Genomic DNA, 15,956 nt, shown 5'->3' with positions numbered 1-15,956 from the left:
AATATCTTACAGCGCAGGACTCACTTCGGTCTCAGTAATCCTATTTTGTGTCCTTAAGGAATAAGTAATAACTTGAAATGAGCCTTTACGCCAGTCTTCTTGGTAAAGGTGAATTACACCTTTTGTTATTCCCACAGATATCAGGAACTCACATTTGTAATCATCCGTGTTTAACTCAGCAAACAGTTTTTGCTTTTACACCCAATTATCTACACAGCTGATGCTGTGACTAAGCATCAGCCAATTACAGCACCAAACCGTAAGAAGAAAGGGATTTTCATTGTTCATTTATTTTTATTTTACAGCATGTGCCTTTCCCTTCCTCCTGCCTCCCTCTACAGAGCCTGCCTCTGCTAATCTTCGAGGCGTTTGGAAGAATGTTGTTAATATGCCTGCTTTGGATGCGTGAGGAGATATTAATTTCCCACACGGTTTTCAAGCACATACTTGTCTTGTTACTGCTTCAGTGGAATGAGAAGCATATTACAATATTGATTCTTAACTATAAATTATTGATGGGTTGAATAATTTCATGTTTGTTTCATAGATGTGAGTTTTAGAAAGAGTCCCTTCATTCCCTCTTCAAGACAAAAAAAAACAAAAAACTTTTATCTTTGTTTTTTCTCAATAAGATATAACTTTATACTTAAAATACCTGTGGGAAAATATTTCAGTAGTGTTTGATGTTTTGCTATGAAAGACTGAAGTGAAATAGACTTTAAAATCAAGTAAAGCTAATGAACGTTTTTGTTGGGGGTTTTTTTAGATTTGCTTAGACTTTTATCAAAAATAATAAATTGTAACATAAGCCCCATAAACATAAATTAATATAGTATACTATATATGTCATATAGTATATTTTATTGTCACGTACATGTCTGGAAAGTATTCACAGACACAGCCCTGTCAGTCCAGAGCAAGTTGGAGAAACTTTACAAAGACCAGTGGCTTTCTGAAATGCTAGATAGCCTGGGCACATTTTGCCGATTTTGTTCTCAGAGAGGGTATGTTTATCCTGCAGGTTAGACCCTGGTGGCAAAGATGAAATAAAATCAGATTCTGAGTATTTCTTTAATACGCCTGTGTTTCACTTACCACAGTCTCCACCTCAGTCTGCGAATACAGACATTCAGACAAAATGTAGCCAGTCATCCTGTTTCAGGAAAATTAGCCGGTTCCTTAAGGCTGGATACTGGTGCTCATTAGGAGCTACTTTGCCTCACAACTGAGTAGTTAGAGATCAGAGCAGAGAACGAGCTCTCTTGAGCCCTTCAGTCAGAGTCTTTCTGCATCCTCTCTTTCCCCACAACAAAATCCCTAGCCACAGCAAGCCCATCTCACAAAACTAATAAGACATTTTTTTCTTTAAATACTGACTGCTGCTTAGAAGATAATGAGAATAGCTTGTAAGAGTACAAGAGGCAATACTATTTGGTGATATCTACTATAAGGATATCCTGCCTGGAACCTGTTAAAGAGCTGTTTATAAAAAATAAGAAAATTTAAATTTTTGCAGCTTTTAAGGAAGGCTCTTTTTCTTCTGTATTTCAAGAAGTTTAATTCTTATATAGCTCATTGTTTTGCTAATGCTATCACACAGTCATTGCTTTCAAAGATAGCAATGTAATTAATATTCATTAGGGTTAAGGTAGAGCAGCAGAACTATTCAAACCTATAAAGCAAAAAGTTCTACCCCACCTGTGCTTCTAACTCCAGTATTAAGCAGTACAATTAATCTGTATTTGTTAGTTAATGAGCTCCTAAATCCCACATGTACTTAAAAATCTCAGTAATAACTCACAGTTTACTTAGACACTAGTCCACATCCCAACTCTGCCACTGATTTGCTACAAGACTTAGTCAAGTTATTTAACCTGTTATTATATTTATTTCCCATGTCTGAAAGTGGATGATAATTCTGAATCATCTTACAGGGATATTATGAAACTAAATTTGTTCAAATTTGCCAAGCTCTTTGTCTCCTTGACTTACGATGTGGATCTGGAATACAGTGCACACATGCCAAATATTCCTACTATTCTAAAGCAACTACAGACAGATTTTTCACATACCAGCTATTTTATGCTGTAGACTAATGGCTGCTGAGTCAAGGGTTCATGGGGTATATTGAGGACAAGGCAGATGCAATGCAAGTAGGAAAGGAAATGTTTACTCTAATGTTTGCAGAGAAACAAAAATAAAACTCCTGGTAAAATCAGAGTATCTGTAAACATGAGACCTACCCCCTTTTCAGAATATTCTTTGACAAGCTGTTGTATTTGTAGCTGATTTTGGCAGCTGGCAACTCCAGAATATTAATGGAGCACTGGTACGAGAGCAATCTGAACAGGTTGATCATGACTGACTGAAGTCTACAGTGCATGTTATCAAGATACATTATTTGTCTATAGCATTTGCTCTTAGTTTGACCTTGTTGCTTCAGTCTCTCTCTCTTTCTTTCACTCTTTTTCTTTCCTTTTTCTTTTTATCTTTCCTTTTCCTTTTTTCTTTCTTTTTTCTTTGCTTCTTTTTTCTTCTTTCCTCTCTTTCAGTCCAGTGTGCAAACAGAAACCTATATAATAAAAATATTGCATATTAGATTTTTCAAAGTGTCCTCTTACCATCTTTCTCTCCTACTCTTCATTAGTAGATACATGCAGTTCCCAGTACAGCAAGCTGTGTTCTTGCTCACTGCTTACATAAATGAGATTTATACAGGGGAACTAGAAGGAACTTAGGAGAAAGAATCCTTGTGCACAGGCTGATGCAGGGTATGGAAAAGCTGAGCAACCTCTCTGTAGCGACAGAGAGAAGTGAGATTGATGGGATCACTCAGGAAGAGCTTCAGTCGCTATTCCTCTGTTTCTTCTCTGTGTGGATGGCAAGCAGCATTCTTCACCCATTACTTGCCTATAAAAGCATAGGTATGAGTAGTACTCACTTTCTAGCTCTAAGCACATGATGGAGCTCACATGACTGTTTAAACACACTGGTGGTGACCTTTATTTACGCAAGTGCTGCTTGCATTTTTTTTTTTCCCCCTCTGGCACTATGCCCTTCAAATGAAAAAAAGAGGCAATTAGACCCTTGCTCACATATGCCTGTTTTTGTATCTTTTACTATATTCCTTTCTTTCTTCAAAGATCATAAAATGCTCTGAGAGCTCTGAAAAGACATTTTGCTTGTCAGTGCTTCATTCCTCTCTCTTCCATCTCTTCCCTTGTCAGCATTTATATCCACTCATTCAAAATGCTATTTTATTTTGGCTGCTAGTAGTTTTTGCCCTTGTCTGTATACTCCCCCTACTATCCAAATCCTACCAGTTAGGCTCAAACTAGAGCTAGGGATATTATTGTGCTAGACTGCTCTGGGAGGAGTTCAGTTTCAGGGAGATTAAGTGAAGATTTAATAGGAGAAAGTTGCTTTTAGCTCCTGAGCAGGTGTGGGATGTTTGAGATGTTGGACTTGACATTTATGACATAATGAATATTTAGTTCCTCTCAGTGCAAACATGTATTTATTTTTTTTCCTTTTCACCTTTTATTAACTGGAGCTAAAATTGGCTATCCAGATCATAAAGGAATATCATGGAAGCTATTATTAACTGTACTCTGTAGGATCAACAGGAGGTGTGAGATGTGATGATCCAGACTCTGCTTTGTGACAATGTAATGTCTAGTGTAAGTTAACACACAATCTTTTACTGTAGCAGTGCTACAAGCTGGTTATGCAGTGAGCTTTGCAGCAGTTTGTAGATGCTAAAGCATAGGAGCAGCCAATGCTCCTTTTCTGTTTTCCCTAACACACCCTGAGTTAACTGTGAAGCTTTTAAAGAGAGGAAAGTGTTAACTGTCACAGCCTGTTCTACGCCCATAAAGAAACAATTGTAATGGGGTCTTCCCAAAGAAGTGATGTTTTAGTCCTTCAAGAACAATTTTCTGACTAATGTGGTGGTAGCGATTTTTCAAAATGGTTGTATATTATTTTTTTGGAAATGGAGTACTTTTTCAGTAAATTGATAGTCACTTTCCATTTTTATGGAAAGCAATACTTTGATATTGTGTGGCATTAATTAAACTTATAGTAAGGATAAAAGTATTGTCATATGACTATGCAAAACTTTATGCTTGAATCTTTGAAATATAGGAAAATAATAGTTAACATTTTTAGGAGATAACCAAAAGTTTTCTTAGATCAGCAAAGCAACTGTTTTCTGGATCAATAGAAATCTTTGTTGTTCACCATCACTTGATTAACCCACAGAAAAAGTGTTCCACTTTTCATGCCAATTTGTATAGTTGTGTTTGTGAAAGCAATCAATATTTGGTATGTGTGTTATAAGGTACAACAGGCTTTTTGAGATTCTCTTCTTTCAAATGTGTCCTTGTTCAGCAAAGATCAACCAAGATTTAACTGCTTTGCCAAAGTTAAGTCTCAGCAACCAGAATTATCTCTTCTTGTTCATCTTCTTCCAGTGACAGGCCCAGATTTTCCCTCACTGATGTAAATCAATGGACTAATATTAAGCTGAGAGCAGGATTAGCAGGAACAGAAAACAGGCCAGAGGTTTTTTTCTGGACATGGATATGAAAAGAGTTATGTTCTCTATGTACTGAGCAAGAGATACCTATTCCTGCCAGCAGCAGATCTGTATGATATCATACAGAAGCCAAATTTTCTGGGATTTTTTTAACCTTGCATAGAAGCCAGTTGTCTTTGTGGTTTATTTACCCACCTGGCAGAGGTCTGCCATTATAAGGGTGATGTTTACAATCAGCTTCAGTAAAGTGGAGAATCCGAAATACAGTGGATTTCTATCACAGGGTTAACCTAATGATAGTTAATCTTAAAAGCAACACTTTGCTAGTTTTGTGGTATATATTATATGCAGTACTACATGCCATTTACCCTGAGAGTACTCCAGGCACTCTCCTGAGAGATTAATATAAGCTGACACAGTTAATTTTTTAGTTTTTGTTAAGGCAATCATATCACTCCCACCACTCATGCAGTTTGCTATTGCAAACTGGAATGTGCCATAAGTGGCATGGAAAAATCACACGGAGACTCACTGGTAAGCATAAGCATAATGGAAACCCACATACTGTTATGGTCCACAGATTTGGATACTGGTATAGCAGGAGACCAGTCGAGTGTAATAAGTTGCCAAAAATGCCCAGGAAAGAAACAGAGAGGAGGGTGGAATTTTCAGTTCATGCTGCCTGTGTAGGCTGGAACACGCAGAAGAAAACACAGGTGGACTCCAGCTTTGTGTTTTAAGAATAAGAGGATTTTATAGTGGAAAAATCTCAGAATTGCAAAGCAGTTTCTCACTACTACAGGTTTTTTAAAAAGGTAATGCAGAATGTAGTAAGCTTAAGTTTTTAGATGTCAGAATGATAATATAAAACTCATTTCAGGAGTTCAGGAGTTTTATGTGAATTACCTATGGTTTCTTGAGCTCCCTGAATTTCTTGGTTGCACCTCTCAGCAGGTCTGTAAGATATCACTTTGGAGGCCTCTGCTGTAGCAAATTATAAATAAGGAGAGAGCTGTGGAAAGTCTGTGAGGTAATCAGTGAATGATTTCCTGACATCATTTAATGTGTGAAAATAGAGTAAAAATATACTATCAGCATCCACCCTGTTCCTATAAGCAAAAACAACATAAGCTAATATGCAGACTGAAATTTTAAAAATATGTGTACAGTAAGGAATTGTAATATTTTTTATATATTTTATTATGGATTAACAGGGGATTTTAAATCTCAGTTTAAAACTTGCTTTTTAAATGTTCTCATGAGAAAAGGAAGAGCTTTCAACAATGATCAACAATTGGATACTGATAGCATGTGATAAAACGCTGTCAGGAACTCCTTGCTGATGATTTTGCTGCAGTATTTGTAAATGTTGCAAGTAAAATGGCATTTAGGAATAGTACATTGTAACTTTTTGTCACTGTTTGCTGCAAGGCTGATTTCCAGCTTTATTCTGTTTCATACCTGTGCTAAATCCACATTGAAGACAATACAGCTACATAAATTTACACACACAGATGTGTCACTTCCCAGTAAGTGACTAATTGCAAAATACAACTTCAGTGACTGAGATCAGTGATATGTAATAGTTATAACGTACAGAATAAGACTCTTGAAGGATTCTTGCCACATAAGCTTTTTTTGCCGCCAAATTTTGTTTCTAAACAAAAAGTATTTACACTCTGTGGTCCCGTGTAAGCTGGGAGTTGGTTCTGTGCCCTGAGGACACTTTGTAATCCATGAGGTTGGTGACTGAATACAGCAGTTTGATAAAGACAAAAGGGAAATTATTTGAAACACTGTTTCTGCTCTTCTTTTTCAGCCTCTTTGGGAAGGAGTCCTAGACCGAAAATGCCACCAGCAGTAACAGCGCCACAGTACCCACCTCCAGATGGAGGCTGGGGATGGGTTGTGGTCTTTGGGGCTTTTATCTCCATTGGATTTTCCTATGCATTCCCCAAAGCCATCACAGTGTTCTTCAAAGAAATACAGGAAATCTTCCACACATCATATAGTGAGATAGCTTGGATATCATCGATAATGTTGGCTGTCATGTATGCAGGAGGTAAGACATTTGTGAAATTGGCAAAATCTATAACTTTTTTGAATGGTCTTAAAGCACTAAAAGTTAATTATTACTTGATTTTTTTCATTATTGCCTGATGGATTTACCAAACTACACACTTTCTTACTGTATCATCATTAGTGTTTACTTTCCCTTTCAAAACTGTGTTGATATTCTCTTCCTCTTCATTTTCCCCTTAGGTCTTTCTGTTTGTTCTACCTAATTCTATTTAGCAATTTTGACCTTAATTCACAGTTTCTGAGAACCACATTTTCCAACAAAGTAATGTCCAGGTAACTTCTCCTAGGACTACGGGCACATTTGCTCAGTTTCCGCTGCCTCAGTCAGGTCTTTCAATAGATCATATGATGGAATTTAAATACATAAAATTAGTATTATGACAGTGAGGGTCCTGCAGTCTGCCACAGATAATCCTCTATAGGCAAGTGTTTCATATCTTGTCCTTATTTGTCCTAAAATAAAATCCTATGGTTACTTTCTGTTTAGGTTGAGAGCCACATTTCATGTATGCCATCTGTATGACAACTGAGCATAGTATATAGTCCTCTTTTTGGGCCCGAAATGAACAGTGAGCAAATATTCTCAGACAATTTTCTTCTTGGAGGAAGATCAAGACAGATGGAAAAGGATTTTAAAGCATAAAACTAGTTTAAAGTACTAAGTGTAATAAACCTACCACAGCAGCTTTTGTGTTTCTCAGCCTCGAGGACTAACTGTTAAATTCTGCTTTGTTTCTTCATTCATTTGGGATATTTTGTAAAGTATTAGTAGGAGCTAGCTGCTACTTAGGCAAACCAGTTTTGCAGGCGGTCCAGAGGTCTGGATAGGAGGTTATTTCAGGCAATAGATCTGACATTGTAGTTTAATGACCTTTCTTTGAAAGTTATGAGATACCCACTTGGAACATCTCAGGACACTGGCAATGATGGAGCCATTAAATACACAGACACACATACACGTACACACATATATATATTCTGAAAACACTGTGGCAGTAGCACATCCAGGTACAGTATCTTTAATCTGTATAATAATGAAGTACAATGTTGTCAGGTCCAGTAAACTTAATCTATTAAATGAAGCATGAAGTCTTTAGCATAGAAAACGCTTACCCTGATTTCAACTTACCTAAGTTTTGGCACCTGAATGACCCTCACTCCTTTAGCTGTAAGTGAAGAGACGTAGGTGCATAAAGAAGGGGATTCAGGCTGCCTGAGTTGCTCCCTGTAAGTACCTGTTGCTGTTATTATTTATATAGAATAAAGTTTCAAAATCTTGTTATAAAATCTTGTTATCAGTGATACTAGAAGCAAACTAATGAAAACTCTTTGTGATTATATCAGCTGATAAAGTCACTTATGCTGGCAGAGACAGAGACCCTATAAAGAGAACATGAGAAGTGGTGTCAATTTCAGTTAGAGCTTGCTGTTCAGATATTTTGATCCCATTTTATTTTCATATGCTAGTAGAGAATCATAAAGGAGTTTACAGAAGCAGCAACAGTCATGAGAAAATTCACCAAATGAAGAGGTAACCTGGAATGATACATTCAAGAGTGGAGTAAAAGAGCAGGTGCATTTGTACTATATGTTATGGGCATGTCACCCTCAAACCAGACTTGCTTTTTTGGATACCATGAGCTTGGAAATGTGTGTCCCTTTGGAATATGTGGCACTTCATGTGCTCAAGTGTCCTTCACTAGCACCCTGCCAGGCACTTCTGGACTGCCTATCTGCAAGCCCTCCAAAGGCAGTCCGCATGACAGTCGTGCACACGGAAAGCATGTCACATTCATGTCCTCTCTTCGGGAGCTGCTTCTTCAGGACACATACATAGTGCCCATGCTTGTACTGTAAAGCAAACACGGGTACCTATGGAGGCCCCAGAACGAGTGCTGGACCTGTTTGGAATAAAGAAGGAGTACGGATGTTAAAAAATGTCATTTTAATTCACCATTTCTTGTTCTATGACTTTTGACCTTGACTTTTTAACTGCTTTTTCTAATCATAGCTTAATTTTGTAAAAGAAGATTTTCTTTGTAACACAGCTGCTGTTCTTTAATTTTCATCTTTGAATAACATGCAATTTATGCCATTTCTGTAATCTCAAAGTTCACCCCAGTTTTATTAACAATATAGATGATAACAAGAGGGTGTTCAGCTGTGATCATTTTTATATACTGGTTTCAATGTGCACAACATTTAATGTAAAATACAAAGCACTCAGCACTTCTGCCTGTTCTCTAATACTTCTTTCACTATTATGAATGCTAGCTTACTAACTTCATCTGTACATTGACATTAAAATTACAAAATGGTTTACTATTCATTCTTGATATACTAACACCTATCCCATTGACTGTAAAGACTGTCAGCACAGGAACAATAGGCAGAGTTGTCTGAATATCTTGTTATAGAATCATGGCTTTAAAATGCTGAGAATGAGCGACTCTGGCCTATATAAACATTCTTTGAAGCCATAGCTTCTCTAGAACCACTTCCTAAAAAATAGGCCTTTTAGACAATCACTGGCAGAATATGAAATACCTATCAGGAAGAACATTTCTGAAGGAAATCACTCCATTGTTTTTACTGTCTGAAGGTGGTTTGATTCCTTAGCATTTGATGTACTGCAGTGTGAAATATGCTTTAAGAACATGAGTACAAGGTGCATTGTTTACAATGAAGTGTGATACGTATGTCTGTGATGAACACTCTGTTCATCATACTACTAATTAAGGTAACCTGAAAACATCTAAGATCTGTCACCCTCATTAGAGCTTAGCATTCAGCCTATTAATCATTGCAGTGGGGTCAGTGAATAAGTTAGAATCTGTGCAGGTGCTCTTTGCTTTGGAGGCTGCAGCCTCTTGCAGTAATTAGCTGGCATCTGTGTTTCAGTAACAAGGTATTAACTTACCTTTCAAGGCCTGAAAAAAAAAAAGAAAGAAAGAAAAAGGGAACTAATAAAAGACATCCAGTAAGGAGCTAAAAGAATGTTAATTATGTTTATCACTTACTTCATACTTAGAATAAATGGCATTAGATTGTAGCAGACCATCTGGCAATCCATATGGTCTCCTGGAATCCTGGTTAATTCCAGCAAATAGGTCAAGCACAGCATACTCCCTGTTAGGAAAGCATAAGCAGAGGTGACAAATCTGATAAATCAAATCAATATGAAACTCTTTTCCCCTCTCAATCTGGTGTAATATGCACTTTCATACTGTTTTTTTTTTTTTTTTTTTTTTTTTTTTTGTGGTGGTAGTGGTGTTTTTTGTTTTCTCAAGCAGTAAGCCCAGATTATCTCTTTTTTCCCCCTCTGGTCTCCTATATGTTTGTTAGAGTTTACTTAAAAGCCATCCCAAAAAGCAAAATCCTGTGATGTGATCAAGGTTACAGGTATTGGACAGCCTCTCCTGTTCAGCAGGTGCTTGAAGGAATCATCCTCTGGAGAAGAGCAGTAGTTCAGTCTCCGTGGCAACTCAGTCTTCTGCCTCTCTTGAGCAGAGACTGACAATTTTTTTAAATTAAGGGTGATGATTTTGTGGCGGACTTCTACACGCAAGGAACTGTGACTGAGACCACCAAACTTTTGTTTCTGGAGGACAGAATTTGTGATAAGATGGAAATAGCTGAGTTAAATGGACAGGGCAGCTTTCGTTTGCATGTGTGTATGTACACATATGTATCTAAAATGTGTGTGCATATATGTACTTTTATATATATATTTAATATATGCATACATATACTTATAGAGCACATATATGCAACACCCAAAGAATTAAAGAATTTAAGAAAAAGACCAAATATATTTGACTTTAAGTTCTTTCAGTTCATTCTTCTCTTTTTCCTTCGCTTTTCACTTTGCACAGCATTAACAAGCCAAGGGTGATTAGAAAGATTCCTATCCAAGCTCAATCTATTTCTAGTAAAAACATTTTCATTGCTTTCAGTTTAAGTTTGATAGGGCCCTTAGTGGCAGCCGTGAAAGCCATGTGACAGGTCTGTTCATTTCAGACACGGATCACCTGTGTTGTAGATTCCTTAGGGGAGAAAAAAAAACAACAAAAAACAAAAAACTTGGCTTTCTTACCCATGTTTAACTCTTTTCTATCATTTTTCCAAGGGCAATTTCAGTTGATTTTGTTTTATTTCAAAAATAACTTTTTGGGTGTGATATTGGGTTACAGATTAGCTTGAGAGCTTTTAAATCCTTTGGGAAATACCCAGCTGTGAGATGTGGGACGGTCTTGCTGGTCTGAATCTCAAAAGAGAAATTCTGGATGATCTTTCTAAATAAATCATTTGAAAACACTTTGGGACATTTTTTGATGAAAGCTGCTATATAAGTGTAAATAGTGACTGTTTTTCAAAATACTCTTACAGTTAAAAATACAATATTTAGTAGCTTCCTCCCTCTTTTTCTATATTTTTTAAGTTATTCAAGTTTCAGATGAACTATTTTCATATAGTAGCAGGCCCTTAAAGGATTTTTCAGGTGACAACTCAAAAGTAATCTACAGACAAGTTCTCCTTGTGACTTTGTCAAATATTAATTTGGAAAATAACATATCATATGGTATGTTCAAAATATTTGTGATTTTATCTCAGTGGGTGTTTCAGTGATATTGCTGTGAAGACGAAATGGTGTGCACAGTGGAAATGACAGTTGCAAAATCCATGTAACACAAACAACAGATGGCTATGGTTTTTTACTTTTGGACAGGACTTAGGCTCCTACACTTTCTCCCTCCCCAGTAACTTTTTTTTTTTTTTTTTGATTTTGCAAATACTGGCACAAGGAATTGAGTGGACATGGGTAAGGAGATTGAGAAGCTTTCTTGAATTGACCTGTGTCCTTTGTTGTCAGGGACAAACGTTTTTTCTCCATCGGAATATGCAATGTGTTGAATTTTAATAACCTCATTTAGAGTGTCCTTGAGAGCAGAACTTATCAACTTTCCAAATGCCTCATGGGCATGAGGGAATACTTCACATTTAGCTTAAAATATATGTAAAACATCTATGTCAGTTAATTTGAGACTTGCAGATAAAGAAAAAGAAGTCATAATGAGGTGACATAAGAACAGAACATTTTGAGTCTTACTAACAAATGGAGATAAGTACAAGAAAAGAAGTATCAAGAGTAACAAAAATACTATAAATTTACAATAGTTCCATTTTTAAAAGAAGACCTGAATGTTAAGGAAGCCTCATAAAGCCTCTGAAGTGTAATACAGCCACTTCTTACATTATTTAGTAACCTTTCAGTTTTAGTAAAACTGTACCTTGCAGGGCAGTGTTCTGTAGCAGCAATGATTGTTTTAAACACTCAGGCCTACCCTAAAATTATTCAGAAAATACTCTTAAAATGAACATGGGAAGAAAGTTGCAAAAAACACCCTTATTGTAGATGTTTTTATAATTTGTTTTCAAATAGTCCTTTTAGGTATGTAGGGCCAGGTTGCTTTTATAGTTAGGCATTTCTGTAAGTAATCAATATCAACAGCTTCTTCATCCTCAAATAAGATTCTTTTTTTTCTCTCCCACTTAGTTTCAAGTAATGGGTCAAAGACAAACAATAATAAATAGAATGCATCATAAAATATATTTTCTAAGGGACTAAAGCTTTGGGTTTGTTTAAGATAAATATCAAGGGACAAACTTAAGCCTTTGATATGTTCATTCAGCTTGTAAAACTTTGACAAAAGAATGCTTATTTTGTGTGTACTAATAAAGTTGGATTAGTTCCCATACGGTTTTTCATATCACTGGATCATACAATGGTTATATTCGTGATGTGTGTTGCAGAATTCAAAGGTAATGAAACAATGGTCTAGCACAACTGGGAAGCATGAGATACTTAGGCAGATACCAGAGAAGCACTGTGGGGAAGGAAAAGTCTATCTACTCATGCTGTGTATACCATTGTAATCATACCAGCACTTTAAATGAAATAATAAACCTAGCACTTTTCAAAGAACTTATTATAGGATTTTACTGGTTCATTGTTTTGGAATCTCTAAGAAATATTCCCTTGTTTATTTTGAAGGGTATATTCAATGGAAATAGAGCTGAACTAAGATAGTTATAAGATATTTCCAAACTGGAATCAAATGGCAACAGCTGAGATTTTTAAGGTGATTCATAAAGATACATAGATGCATATCTGTTTACATAGCACTGTGGACCATGGACTTAGAGGCAGGTTTGTGCTGATGCCAGTGGAACTACAGAATTCAAAGAATGAGATTGTTTTAAATTGTCTGTTGTAATTACTTTAAATGCTCTTTTAAGTAATTAACAGGTTTTCAAGATTTTTGCGGAGATCACATATGACGTGCATAGATAGACATATATATCATACAAAGACCTTTTTGATCAATCACAACCTTTTAATCTAACCGTCTAGCATTCATATTCTATTAAGATCACTGATGTCAAAAGATCAAATACAAATGCAGCTTTAGTAGGTGTATCTATGATTGAAAATTTAATTTAATATTTATCCATGTCCTTGAAAATTTTAGTGTAGTAGAAAAGTTTGCTTTTCTTTTCCACAAATTTTGGCAGTTTTTTTTTTAATAGTCAAGAAACAGTTAATCATTTTCACTGCAGTTTCACCTGACTTGTTCAGATGAGCGTCTACTATAGCTAGACAGCCAAACCAAAGAATGTGATTAAACTAGGAGACTGTATTGTGAAATAAGATGTTGATTTCCTGACCTAGTTCAAACACTTCTTGCAACACTTTTCCACTGAGAGCTTCTACATCTGATGTGCCCTGTTTTTCTGTGTGTACTGCTTTGAAACACTTACCATTACGTATTTTGACTCTTACAAAATTTTGAATGACGTAATGCTAACCTTGCAGCTTTTTAACAATAGTACATAGAGATTATATGGATGGGATTCATCTGTTTAGTTTTCTGCAGCATAGGTACCTACATCCGAACTAGTTGTCTGGACATCATCTTCTGTTGTCACTCAAGAAAAATAGGCATTTCTCATTCCTTCCTTCCTGAGTTAAATATCCAGAATGTATCAGATAAATCATGTTTTAGAAAGGCTCCTCTGTCTTTTGACTGCTAAAGGAACCTAGAAGAAGAGTTCTGATGTATGTTTTGTATACTTCTTAAGTAATGACACCCTACATGATTGTTTCCCTATACTAATGCAGTATATATTTCTCCCTTGAGATCTTGAAATCTGAGATCAAAGGATGGATAAAAAGTATTAGAAAAGAAGTCCTGTCTTTAGAGGTGCAGAAAGATTAAGGGAAACTCCTAAAGTTATGCTGTACTTTATTCCTGTTTAGGTGCTTAAATTTCCTTTGAAATCAGTGGGAACTTGGGCATACAGAGACAAATGAAACCTCTAAAAACCTCTGATTTTGAGCTTGTACTGGTAAAGGTTTGATTTTCTTTTTTAGCCTTCCCAGTTCTTTTATGCTGCACAGGTCATAATTCCATCACGTTTCAGCAACATTGTCTCAGTTGTACAAATTTTGGTATCATTAGAACTTCCTGGTAATCTTAAAACTATCTATTAGTTTATAAACCTTCCCTAATCTTGCAGTAACTTTTCTCGTACCCATAATTCCTCCTAATTCCATCACTAGATAAGAAGAAAACACAACTGGGAGAATAGCTGGTTTGTCTAATAATTAACAAAGTTTAAATTCTTTTGTAGCTGATTATGAACTGATAGAAATCTATGGATCTGTTATATTTTCTTCTGCTCTGTGAATGATTTGAAAGTTGAATACACTTCAAGCTCTTTTTAACAGAATCCCCAAACATTTCTCTATCAGTATCGGCTGGCAGTACCAGTTCTGTCATGGTGCAGATCTTACTTATGCTGCCATCCTGTGAGAGTACTCCTTTGCCTTTCCAGGAACAGGAATTATGTGACTGAAAATTTGTCTTCTTTTACAAGAATGAACTTCTCTGTCCTACACCTGCCACTTACAGAACTGCAGATCCATCCTCGCTTTGATCTTCTTGCTGTTTTCTACATAGTAGAAAATAATTTATTCTTAGGAATGGCTTAGCCTCAGGATTCTTTGCAATGACCATCAGGGTAGGGCTGGCACCGCAAAGGCAGGCAGGTGTCCTAGGTGGCCTTCCTTGGAAGACGAAGTAATGTTGTGTCCTTGGCAGTCAAATTTTATTCAGAAAAGCTTCAAGACCAGTTCTGTTCTAAATCATTTGAACTGTTGGCTTACACCCAACAGGCAGAATTAATCCTTTCCTATTGTGATGTTATTAAGCTTTGCATATCTCAAATTAGGTGACTGAATATTTGTCTAATGAGAATAGTTCTGTTCTCCAGAACAGCAAGTAAATCAGCAAAGTGCTGGAGGTTTTACTTCTAGATATTCTACCTGAAGACTCTCTTTACAAGAACTATTCAGTCCGTAAGAAAGCAAGACTCTATAACTGTTATCACGAAACATTTAATTAAGCAATATAAAGCTTTAAAGCTGGTGAGAAGCAGCATGACATTACTTATGGCAAGAATAAGGATCTTTCTTTTTTCCCCTGGACATCTGCCCAGCAGAATGCAGTAAAAGAAATGAACGCACAAGCACATAAATACTTTATTGATAAAGAAGTTCAGGTCATGTGCAACATACGGTGAATCTTAGGTCTTATTTGAATTTATAGCCAAGTATTCCAGGGTTGTAGTTTGGCTAGTGGCACTGGAAAAAATAAAAGATGACAGTAGGAAAATTTGCAACAGATCTATTCATATACATAGTGATGAACAACACTTTTCATTGGCAATGTTATGCTCTTATCAAAGACATATAAAATAACTGCCTGCAACTCACCTCCAAGAATGACCACTATGGTGCTAATCCTGGAATATATGTTTAATTTTAAATATGTAAGCGATCCCATCAAGTTCAAAGTTAAGGTAAATTTCTCACCTGTTTAAAGCAAACATATAAACATATGTTTATGTTTGTATACATATACATATGTTTATTTATATATATGCATATGTTTATACACAAGCATTTGTAATATCAAGGTCTTGTGACAATATATCTTCAGTGACTTAAGTACTTCCAGAGGTACTCATGAAAATCCCATTTTTCTTTATATCAACCTTAAAATGACATATCTATAAATGATTCATATCTTTTCCCCATAAGAAAATATAAATGAAGTAAACATTAGCTGTGAGGATGTATTTGAGCAAAACTGGAGCTATTCACTTTATTTAGATAATCATTTGATTAAGCTTTTTGATATGACTTTTTTGTCAGTAAGTTTATCTCTGCTTCATATTTCATTTTTCACTTGTGTCTTGAAAGGATTTT

At 36.0% G+C, this 15,956-nt stretch overlaps 1 protein-coding gene across 1 annotated transcript in view; it reads left to right on the top strand.

The window, feature by feature from the left end:
- SLC16A7 (solute carrier family 16 member 7) overlaps positions 1–15,956 on the top strand; it is an 82,607-nt gene that overhangs the window by 45,995 nt on the left and 20,656 nt on the right. Inside the window, exon 2 of the mRNA XM_067314258.1 lies at positions 6,360–6,602. Coding sequence (XP_067170359.1) covers positions 6,389–6,602 — 214 coding nt within the window. The 5' untranslated portion in view covers positions 6,360–6,388. The remainder of the gene's footprint in view (positions 1–6,359; positions 6,603–15,956) is intronic.

Source organism: Apteryx mantelli, chromosome 1, assembly GCF_036417845.1.
Source record: "Apteryx mantelli isolate bAptMan1 chromosome 1, bAptMan1.hap1, whole genome shotgun sequence".
Taxonomy (NCBI): domain Eukaryota; kingdom Metazoa; phylum Chordata; class Aves; order Apterygiformes; family Apterygidae; genus Apteryx; species Apteryx mantelli.
This window is presented reverse-complemented; position numbering and strand designations above follow the sequence as displayed.